Below are 12,018 nucleotides of genomic sequence, written 5' to 3'. Positions count from 1 at the left end.
AAAAATCTCAATTTGGCCCCAAAATATGAGTTATGCCCATATGTTATAAGTGTGAATATACATAATCATTATACAGGGTGTTCCAAAAGTCTTGGACACATTTTGATATTGAATATCCATCCATCCAACCATTATCTGCACCGCTTATCCTCACTAGGGTCGCAGGGGTGCTGGAGCCCATCCCAGCTATCTTTGGGCAGTGGGCAGGGGACACCCTGAACCGGTTGCCAGCCAGTCGCAGGGCAGATATTGAATATCCGAAAAACTATTAAGGATATCAAGTAGAAGTAAAGAATAGTCATCCAAATAATTATCGATACTTGAGTAAAAGTAAAAGTACTTGGTGAAAAAAACTACTCAAGTAGTGAATTACTGTAGCAACGTCTCGTTTCCTTGTTTTGTGTTCTGTTTTGTTTTTAAAGCTGGGGTGCATAGTTTGAGGTGTCCTTAAAAAGTTGAAAGTTAAATTTCTCTCTATTAAGGATCTGTTAACAATGCCCAACTGAGTTCAAAGAGCCCATATAATTTATTTTCTATTGCACCTATCTGCTTTTATTCTACTTTTATCAGGCCTGTTCAGCGTGGAACAAACCTCCCAAAAGATAATAAAAGAAAATAAAAGTTTATCCGAGCATCCATCCATCCATTTTCTGTGCCGCTTATCATCACAAGCGTTGCGGGAGTGCTGGAGCCCATCCAAGGCATCTTCGGGCAGTGGGCAGGGGACAACCTGAACTGGTTGCCAGCCAGTCGCAGGGATTAACAACTCGCTCACTCATTCACACGTAGAGACAAAAAAGACCAGCCAATTAACCTTTAATGCATGTTTTTGTAATGTGGTAAGAAACCAGAGTGTCTGGAGTAAATCCACGTAGGCATCGGGAGAACATGCAAACTCCGCACGGAGAGGCCACAGTACATGGAATTGTACAATGGACTTCTGAATCGTGGGGCTTCGCGCTAACCACCCACCCGCCTTGCCGCCCTTATTTGAGCAAAACATGAGTTACTCTGCTGCCATCTACAGGCTCAAAGTCATCATTACGGGCTTAAATTTTCAAATTATACACCCCACCTTTAAAACAACCATTCAATCAGATCATTAAGTCATCAAAGTCTGTTTAATTGTAAGTGTGGGCTCAGGCAGTTTGTTCGGCTAAACCCTCTCTGGATTAAAAATATGCCAAGTCATTTATTTATATAGCCCTTAATCTCAAAAATGTCTCAAAAGGACTGCACAGGATTACAATTACACAATTGCACAATTACCTGATCTTAAACCAGCATGCGGGCAAGGAACAGCTCAAAAACCTCAGCGTCAGGAAAAAAGAGAAACCTTGAGAAAGGACCTCACATGTGGTAATCCCCCTTCCAGGATTGACCAGGGTGAATCACAATCTGCATTACTGTACACAGAATAGTAAACGCTAGGTAAGATGTTGAAAATGTCCGGAAAGTGCATGACAGCAACGACGCCCCCAGCCTGTAACATAGTCCAGAAAGTCTATGACGGCCACGTCGCAGCTTTTCATCTCTGCCAGCTGGTAAATGCAGGGGTTGACATGCTTCAGGTCAGACGCTGGTCCGCTGACTCGTCTCAAATTGTCCTTCTCCTTCGTATCACCACCAAGCAGGCAGTCTGAAAAAGACAGGACAATACAGAATATGAGGTGGGCATCAATCATAAGCTTTGGAATAGAAGTGTGTCTTAAGCCTCGATTTAAAATCTTCCATTTAGGTTGCAGATCTTATCTCTGGAGGCAGGGCATTCCATAACACCGGGGCCCGGATGGAAAACGCTCTCGAGCCTGCAGATTTCTTGGCTCTCGGAGTCACAAGTAGACCGGCATCTTCCGAGCGCAGACTCCGTGCAGGACCATAGGGGGAAATCAAATCAGAGAGATAAGAGGGTGCAAGCCCATGCAAACATTTATATGTTAATAAGAGAACCTTAGAGTCACATCTTAAGTGGACTGGGAGCCAGTGCATATAGCTACAGCTATATACACTGCACATACAGGAAATTTTAAAAAAGGTTCCTAAACCTGCTCACAAGAGCCACCTGGTGGTTGTTTGGGTCGCTGGTCAAATCTAAATTTAAAAAAAACAAGGTGTCTGACAAAATAAATGTGCCTTAGCAGAGACAGACAGACAGACTTTTACTTACGTGGCGGGGATTTAAGTGTCTGGTTTAATGTAGCTGCGTAAGAAGAGTTTCTTTTTCACAAATCTACTGAAGTAAAAGTAAAGTGATTTTAAAATACAAAGTGTGTGTAGAAAAAGGCCCAAAACTTACTCAAGTATGTATAATGGAGTAAATGTAACTCGTTACTACCCACCTGCCAATGGTGCTCGCATTGAACATCTTTAAACATTCCATGTAAATATTGAGTTTACAAGCTTTCTGAATTTACCTTGTGTATTTATATATCCTTTATAGTTTCCGAGATATTTAATACCAAACTTTGCTCCAAACTTGTAGAACATCCTGTGTTTTTACCATTTTTGTTGGGCGGGCTGTATGAAAAAGCTTCTGGGGCCGTATGTGGCTCGTGGGCCGTAGTCTGACTACCCTTGGTTTACAACGACATACTTATTTATCAAAAATTCGTTTTGTTGTGTGTAAAAAAACACAAGAAATACCCAGGGTTGGGTAGGGTTACTTTAACTTGATTACTTTCAATTACTTTTGGATTACTCCAATACCAAATATGCTAATAAAAGACAAAAGAAACTAAATATGAATAAAATTACTAAATTTTGTGCAGGCTTGGGGAGTTACGGAACACATGGAACAGCAAAAATGATGTTGGCAAGCTGTTTGGATTTATTTTCATTTTGTTTCTGTCGCATTTTATGTTAGTTTTGCCGGAGATCAAATAGATCAAAGCCAGGAGAGAAAGCTTACCACGTTTTGTGAATCATCATTTTATTCATATTTAGTTTCTTTTGTCTTTTATTAGCATATTTGGTATTGGAGTAATCCAAAAGTAACTGAAAGTAATCCAGTTAAAGTAACCCTACCCAATCCTGGAAATACCCTGGATACAAAACACAAATATCTTAAAAACAAACCAAATTGCAAAAGTCATGATTTAGTCGTGACTGCCGTATTATAAATGTATAAGTACAGGTATTTTATTCATGAATGAATGAATCAATTGTGTAATTGTAATCCTGTGCAAGATTTTTTTTTTAATCTGAGGAAGACGCTCCAACCAGTAGGTGGCAATAGAGGCATTACATCAGTTTATAAGTATTTCCGATGGTAGGAGAGCCCAGTTTAGTCGTACGGTTCTGTCATTATCATAACCTTGCATTTCAGTGCGAAAAATTAGTTTTCCTTCTTGTTGAGTGACCAAGATACCTATTTGATGCCCAAACGTCGGTGGAAAGGTAACTAGCATGCATCACGAGTTTATTTGTAAAATGCTACATGAGGAGCGTTGCTAGCTAAGAGCAGTCGCCCATCTTGACTCAGAAGCAAACGTATTTGCATTTTAAACCAATCTAACGAAAGCCATCAACTGTGACACGAATACATGTGTGTAAAAAAGTAATATTGAATGAGTTTTGAGCCATTAAATGTATTAAAAAAGCTTCACATGCCCATATGTATAGAATTACAGTGTGAATTTCCTTACGAGGATGGATAAAGTATCTTATCTATCTAGAATAATGATCCAAAACTGGTTACATGAGCCAAGTTATACATCCAAAATATTTCAATCATGGAACTATCTAGGGTAGGACAATTTTTTTGCCAACGGGACATGAGCAAAAATAAATATCAAATATTCTATGCCAGGAAGGAGTTGATGACTTTTATTTTATTGGCACTTTAGACAATTTATCACAATGTGTCAAGAAATAATGCATTTGCTCGATCTATAATACATGCTGAACCACAAAACAGAGCAACCTCTAAGAAATGTTTTTTCAGATTTTCGCAAAAATACTTTATAGTAGATTGTGCCATTTCTTAAATAGTTATCTTTCTAAACTTGGGATCAAGAGTTATTAGGTTCGATTCCCGATTCCTCCTTGTATATGTCGAGGTGTTGGGCAAGATACTGAATTTCTATCAAAAGTTATTATTATTATTATTTTTTAAATAAATGCAAACCAAACGCTCTCTACCGCAGTAGAGGGCAATGCATAATTTGTATAGTGTGGTGAGTTGTTTAATGTGTAAAACTGCATTTACTCAACTGTTTTGATAAAACGTTCACACATTCAATGCCAAAATATTTTTTTCTACATTGTTCTTGAATAAATTTGTTTTGTTCATGGAAGATCACATAATATGTAAGGTAGGTCTTTATGACAGGAATAATAAAGCATAAAACTGAAAAAACAAAGATAAAAATTTGGATTTTACATTCTTGTACTGGTCCACCCCCCAGCGGGTTTGACATCCCTGCTCCAGGTGAGCCTCCCCTTATGTAAAATAAATAAAAATTTCTCGACCTATAGCATTTATTTTTTATTGAATGCATGATTATATGATAGATAATATATTTTGGAATATTATTTAAATTGATATGTTTTTAAATGATTTTTATACCACAAAGGGGTGCTAAAAAATACACAAATGTCCCCTCGAAATTTTGTAAAAGTATAAAACATGCAGGTGAAAATTATATTCAAAACATTGAGATTTCTAAGTAGGATTTGTAAATGTTTCCAGTTGTGGTCAAAACTTGTTTTTTTTTTAATTGGTTTTGTTAACATTCAAAACAATTCTCAACCGGTGTTAACTATACATTGTCAGAAACATCGGGCTAATAAAGCACTGGATAAAACCCTACACAAGTGTGACCAAAGTAATAGGTCATGTGTGCAATACGTTTTGTAACTTACACGCATATATCCACGCCCAAGAACTTGAGAAATTAAGATGGGTCGTAGAAGTAATCAATTTTAGAAAAGTTTTCTTCCATTAAACTATAATTGTGTTACAAAGTAATGTTTCTGTCCCTGCAGATTTTTCCATTTCACCAAATGCTAGTTTTGTTGTGTGAATATGACTTCAAAAAGACTAATTTATGGCCAATGGCAGCCCAATGGTGACAGAGAAAGAAGAAGGTGGGATGACTTCAATGATAGACATGAAGAGAGGAGGCATGACTACCGTCATGACTTTAATCGAACTCGGTCTGAAAGACAAGAACGAAAGAGCAGAAGTCCAGATTGCAGTGACCCGCCTCAAAAGCTGTACAAACAACACTCCCTCGATAGAGACCGAGATGACGACAGGTGGAGCCCAATGAGGCGACGCTTGTCCTCGCCGGATAGGCAGATTGCTAAAAAGAAGTCGAGGCACAATAATATCTACCCTGATGACTACAGCTATAGATCTGAGCATGATAACAAAAACTATAAGTGGTCACAAGATGGTTTCTCAAATAATACGTCGTCCCAGGACGCAGACTTCAAATACAGGAGGAATATGCAAGATTCCAGGAGTCACTACAGACATGAAGATTTTACTCCCCGTGATCAGGAGTCCTATCATTCCAGTCATAGACGACGTTCTTCACATGACAGAGGCAGAGATGACACAAAAAGAAGCCGGAATTACTCCTTAGAGAATAAAATTTACCAAGATGACTCCAAAGAGGTAAGAGTATTTCCAGAATAAAAAAATGAGTTCTGTAATATAAATTAATCTTATTTTTCACATTTTTCTATAGAGCTATGTCAGACCCAGAGAACGTAAGTATAGCTCGTCTCCAGAATGTGCAGAACGTCGAGGGAGGGGTTATACAAATGAATTAAAAAGGCCGGTAAGTTGATTTCACACAAAGTATTTTTAACTACAGCACAAAACTCGTCTTCTTCAACATTCTTGACAATTGAGTCCCATACCATAAAGTCAAATGAGCGTTGAAGTCGTTACCTTATTATGTTTTTTTTTTATAAATGCGTTATTTGGGTCGAAGCTTTCCTTACAATGATAACACGGTCCACCAGACTAAATAAGGTAACGACTTCATCGCTGCATTTGACATTATTGGGGTCGACGCTTTCCTTACAATGATAACACTTAATAAAGTCTGGTGGGCCACCAGGCTCATAAATATTGGCTGAAATCTTATCGATATGTAAATTGTAAAATTAAATTGTGTGTTGATCTGAAGTCTCAACTTTGACCTTTTGAGGCCTTTGTCAATGGATGAAACTATCTGCACAAATCGGCTCTTATAGTAACGGGCCCCTAAAAGCAAGGTCCCTAAGCATGTGTTTACAAAGTTGACCTGCGAGAGAAAAAATGGACATCATTATGGTTGTAAGCAGCCCATTTTTGGGGGTGCTAAAATTCAAATTAAGCAGTCCCAAGAATTATTGCATTTTGGAAACTCTTTCTTAATAAAGGACATGATAGGCTTCAAAATGATGAAAAACTCTAGATTTAAAAAAAATAATATAAAAAATGCACTGCCTTAAAATAATTCAGATCATTTCAGTCCGAGCATCGCGCTAGGACAGTGGCTAAACATTCCACCCAAAAATTTACGTTGTATTTTGATAATTGTGTATTTTTTTTTCCTCATCAGTTGACCGCATCATCATCACATTTTGAGAAATTATCTATAAATGATTTACTATTTAAAAGATGTTTATGAGTTGATTCAGATTTTTATGATACTGAATTTTTATCTTCTTGGTTGTAAAACAGATTGTGTTAGCGAACAAGAAGGTAGACTATTTTATTCATTATTTTATTATTTATTACTTAATTAAATGACTGAATTAATATTCTTAATGAATGAAAGCTGTTTGTATGTGGTTGTTGGTGGAAAGAGAGAGAGATAAGACACTATGGGTGCTCAGCACCCCCAAAAGCTCTGAACCTACAATCGCCCCTGGACATCATTTAGAATATTTAAGCCCAAATTGTGATCGGAACTAAGGTGATTGAAGTTTGGCTCACTATCATTAAGTGGTTAAGCTGTGGCAAAATAAAGCACTTCATAATATCAAGTAGGTCAAGTAAAACTGTCATTCTGGATTACAAAGTCACATGTTGCATGGATTAAAAAAATATTTTTTGTGCATTACAATACAATAAAGACCAAAAATTTTAAAATTTAAACATGCACATTTTATTACACAAAACACTCAATTGATTTTGCACTCATTCTTAAACACCGTCAATATGATTCAAAAATAACGTTTAATTGTGAATATCTGTAAAAAGTTCAAAGTTATATGTTGTATTTGTTAATTTACTGATTCTATTAAATGTAGTGCTTTATCTTAGTTTGGGGGAAGTGCAGCAACAAGTTAACACTGTGTGAGAAATTGTGCAGGCATAATTGCCTTTAAAAAAATCCTCTAAAGAAAATATTTCTAGATAGTTATTTAGATAAACATTTTACATAATATTGCTGAAGTATAATACCACATTTGTTCAAAGTAATACATACTTGATGCACAACGCTTTACTTGCCATAGATGCTGACACCAATTACAGATACCAACATTAAATAATATTCCTTTCCGTCTTCAAAAAATATTTATGGCCATCAGGTGAGGAGGTGTTCCCTTATTTATTTCTAGAGTTTTCAACCTTGTACTTACAACAAGATACTATTCTCCCCCACTTCCCTAAATCTTCCCAGCAATAGCAGATAGTGTTATTGTTTTGAAATCCCCCCAAAAAATGCTGATTTGGAGGCTATGCAATTAGAATACAATAGAATTGTGTTGTCATTGATGACAACTTGGCGTAAATTGTTTACAAGGTTTGGCGTGGTACTCCAGAATAAATGTGTAACAAATGACTTAAAATTATATTTAAATTATATTCGAGTTTTAGGTCAGACAGGCTATATTCACAAGGTAGTGTTTGTAGACTGGACTAAGGACCAAAGGTAAATTTTAGCTTGGGTCACAGTTGGTCATGAAAATTGTAAATCATGCATGGTGCGGTACACTCTGATTGACTAAGTCTGACTTAAATAAAAAAAGCAAATTGCTGTATTAAATTTTATGAAAAATCCGGAGGGGATTTTTTTTTTAAAAGTTAGGTATTCGTTTATTACGGTGCTAATATCTTCAATTACTACCTTTTGTAAAGGCCGTGTACTTGATGCGTTGGTGTATTTCTGTAGTATACTGGGGTTAGACTTCTTTATACTTTCTAAAATCATATTGGGTAGAAATGTAAAGATTCCGTGCTGATATTGAAGTTAGGCATTCATAAAATCTACTGGGTGGGTTCGCTTTCGCTTGATGCTCTGTGCCGTCAGGCTCCATTATGGCTGGGTTAATATGGGCTCAAAATAAAATCTCAATTATATCAGTTAGTCTGATTTGGCAAATCTTCAAATTGCCAATTTTTAAAATAACGAATAAATCAAATTACCGTATTATTTGCACTAAACGGCGGACCGGATTATAAGGCGCACCACCAAGAGTTAGTCTTTTTTTATTATATTTTTTCTCCCATATATAGGGTAAACCAGACTATAAGATGCATAGAATCAATACTATAAACAGGGTTATGGTTCCACTAAAAATAGGAAAGTACCATATTTGTCAATTGATTGATCAGTCAAAATATATCACTGATCACAATTGCAAATCGGATGCAGCGGGAATCGAACCTGGATCTGACCCATGCCACTAAACTACTAGATACAATTGACACACAAAAAAGCATTTCCGATTTTTTTCCATACATGAGGCGCAATTCCTGGCCAATTTGGGGGTTTTGGATGCGTTTTTAGTCCATCTATTTCCAAGCCCTGCGCTTCATTCTTAGAGTGTTTGGGTTCACCAGATGACAGGTGCTCTCTCTTGATTATATTTTGTTTTTGTAAGCAAACACAGCTAAAATATTGTAAACTGGTTTCCTCTGTACATCTCCCTTCAGTATTTTGAACATGTGACCAAGCCGGGTCACGATGTGCCTGAGAAGAAAATGGACAATGGTTTCCAACGGTTCCTTGATGTACTCAATAAAGGTGTGGACATGGACCTACTCAACCAGGTTGCCACTCAGACCCCTGCAAAAGACTACAGGTACCAAAAAAATGAAGATGCAGGATTTTACTGCAAAGTGGCAGAGCAACAAAATGTCATTAACTGGAATGAAGATGAAGCTGGAGCTGAACACCTGAGTGACAGAGGACCATGCTTCACAAGGTCTGCATTACCTACTGCAGAAGAGCAGATAAAATTGACACCTGAAGACGAGCGCAAGCACCAGCAAATTCAAGAGGTGCTGCAGGCCATCGGGATGAACTTGGGATTCGAAGAGCTCGGCCAGATGAGGCACCGGATTAACGAACGATTATACGGAAAGAAAGACGAGGGCGTCAGCTGCCAGAATACTGAAAAAAGGGAACGGCCTTCGGCAATCCGGACCAACTTTCAGAAGCGTCACAGCAGGTCATCATCTTCCTCATCAAACATATCCAAACCGACACTTAATGACGACTTGCAGAGTCCTCAACCCAATTCCAATGTCAATCCGGTCAGGGTCCCTCCCACTAGCAATCATCAAAATTGTGAAATCCCCAAAACAGTTTCTCCAAGTAGAACATCCTCAACAATAAGACCCCTAATTTCAGCCCAATGTCCAGTGAATGACTCCTCAATGCTGTTCCCACCGTTGCATCCCAACACTTTGAATGTGACGCCGCCAGGCTTTTTTCCTCCCTTATTGCCATTTCCATTTCAGGCTCCCCAGATTCCTTTTCAACGTTGGCCTGGCCTCCCCCCTAATCTCAATCGACCTTCCCTTTTGCCTTTCCCTCCTCCACCACCATTTAATATGCATCCAACTTTTGATATGCGTCCACCGTTTGATATGCTTCCATCTGTTGATATGCGTCCATCTTTTCTCCATCAAACTAATATCCCTTTACCGCCAACGCTTATGAGCCTGCAATCTAAACAAGTGTTTTTCAACCTTTTTTGAGCCAGGGCACATTTTTTTACATTGGAAAAATTTGGCGGCACACCACTAACCATGAGTGTTATGAAATGACACTGAACAGTATGTTTAATTACAATATAATTTATATCCCCTGTATTTTACAGCACAGACACTTGACAATAACATAATATTTGCAGAAAATGTTTCAAATGTTTTATAAAATTTTACATTTCAAGAAGTGAAATTGGATAATTTCTCACGGCACACCTGACTATCTCTCACGGCACAGTGGTAGAAAATCACTGACTTAGCCGATAAACATAGCTCATTCCAAAAAAAATACTCATTTTTGAAAGCTAAAATAACACGACAAGTTTCAATTCTTTGAAATTCAGAAGAACGGCAATTGAATAAATAAATGGAATGTCTATAAAACATGTATACATTTGTGTATAAATTGTATTTAGATATTTTTGTACATGAATTGTATGTAGAATTGTTGAAATATGTGACACAACGTTTTCTTTAATTTCTTGTAATTTTACCATCTTGTGCTGCTGAACTTAAAATTAACTGGCAACTCAAGAAACAAAGATTGGCCCTTTATTACTGCTGTTGTTTTATATAATTGTCGTGGGTCTTCACAACCTGCTTGTGATCACCTTTAATACAACGTGTAAAAAGTTCACAAATCTTTGCCATTAAGAGTTGTATTTCTTTCTTTCCCTTATTTACCAGTCATTTATAGCAGAAGGTAATTAGCAGCTGCTATAATGAAAGTGTCTTGTAAATGATTCACCAAGCATTTGTGCCATGCAGGTAAAAATGGTTTCTTGTCTTTATCCTCAAAACTACTAAAACCTTTTTGTCTTGTCCATAAGCATTAAAGCAAATTTAACAAATATCTTTTTGGGTCGTCTTTTATTTAGCACTGTATACTTTAGCTTCTAAAAGGACGGTTGGTGCCATCAGAAAATGGCAATCCCCCCTCGATTTTAATTGAGCTCTATCCCCAAAAGAGCATCCCTGCCTCTTCAATGGGGATGCTAACCAGAGAACATGCTTTGATTTTCATAGTTTTTTTCTCTGATTTTGCAATTTATGAACCTCATTTCGGGCGGCACAGTGGCTGGGTAGTTGGCGTGCAGCCCCACGGTTAAATTTAAGTTAAGGTAGGCTTCCCCTGCTCAGTTTGCATGTTCTCCCCGTGGCTGTATGGGTTTTCTCCGTGCACTTCGGTTGCGATTATCAGCAATTGCTTATTGCTCTCTGCAGTTCCAAAAACATCCATGTCAAGTTAATTGGCCGGTCGAAATCGTCGCTCGGTGTGAACGAGAGAACAAGTTATCTGCCTCTGTGTGCCCTGGGACTGACTGGAAACCAGTTCAGGGTGTCCCCTGCACACTGCCTGAAGAAACCTGGGATGGGCTCCAGCACCCCCTGCAAATCTAGTGAGGATGAGCGGTGTTAAAAAAATGGATAGATGAACTTCAATTCAAAAAGCATATGCTGATTTACATTGGTTAATTTTTTGATCCATGACTATCATTTTTTTGTAATTTCCTTGTTATATGTTTGTTCCCCGTAAATGTTTTACGTCAACATTCTACATCTTTGTTGTTATTCAATTCTATGTTCACAGATACTATGTTTTCCATTTTATTTTAATGTCATAATGTTAATGTAGGTATAAGATGTATTAATTAAAACCAGAAAGAGTTACATTTGATCACTGATGTCTAACAATCGACACTGGATTCCCCTAGTTCTCCATTTATTACACATACATTTTTTGACACATTCTGATCTGTGCGAGAAATGCTTGTAAATATACTATGTTTTGTAATGCACTTGTTAATTTCTCTTAGTAAAGATTTCAAAGTGTTCTGGTTTTGTATGACTCTTGACAAAAGAAATATCTGACCCACAGCTTGCACTGTTTTTATTTTTAAATTGCAAAAATGTAAAAATATTTACATTCTTTTACAAAAATGTAAAAACATTTACACTTTTTGGTATTTATCCGATCCAAATAACACGGGGTTTGAATTGATTGATATTTTATTTTTATTGTTTCTTAATGCAACATCCATTGCAGCCTGGTCATTCGGGAAGAGGGATTACCT

General features: G+C 37.3%; 1 protein-coding gene across 1 annotated transcript; it reads left to right on the top strand.

Moving 5' to 3' along the window:
- Window positions 1–3,216: 3,216 nt before the first annotated feature.
- On the top strand, window positions 3,217–10,796 carry LOC148361825 (uncharacterized). The gene is made up of 4 exons (XM_088342623.1): window positions 3,217–3,396; window positions 4,987–5,623; window positions 5,697–5,789; window positions 8,885–10,796. The coding sequence occupies exons 2-4, from the start codon at window positions 5,027–5,029 to the stop codon at window positions 9,932–9,934; spliced, it is 1,740 nt and encodes a 579-aa protein (XP_088198749.1). The 5' UTR covers window positions 3,217–3,396; window positions 4,987–5,026; the 3' UTR covers window positions 9,935–10,796.
- The last annotated feature ends 1,222 nt before the right edge of the window (window positions 10,797–12,018 follow it).

This window comes from Urocampus carinirostris, chromosome 8, assembly GCF_059441175.1.
Source record: "Urocampus carinirostris isolate Australia breed hairy pipefish chromosome 8, RoL_Ucar_1.0, whole genome shotgun sequence".
Taxonomy (NCBI): domain Eukaryota; kingdom Metazoa; phylum Chordata; class Actinopteri; order Syngnathiformes; family Syngnathidae; genus Urocampus; species Urocampus carinirostris.
This window is presented reverse-complemented; position numbering and strand designations above follow the sequence as displayed.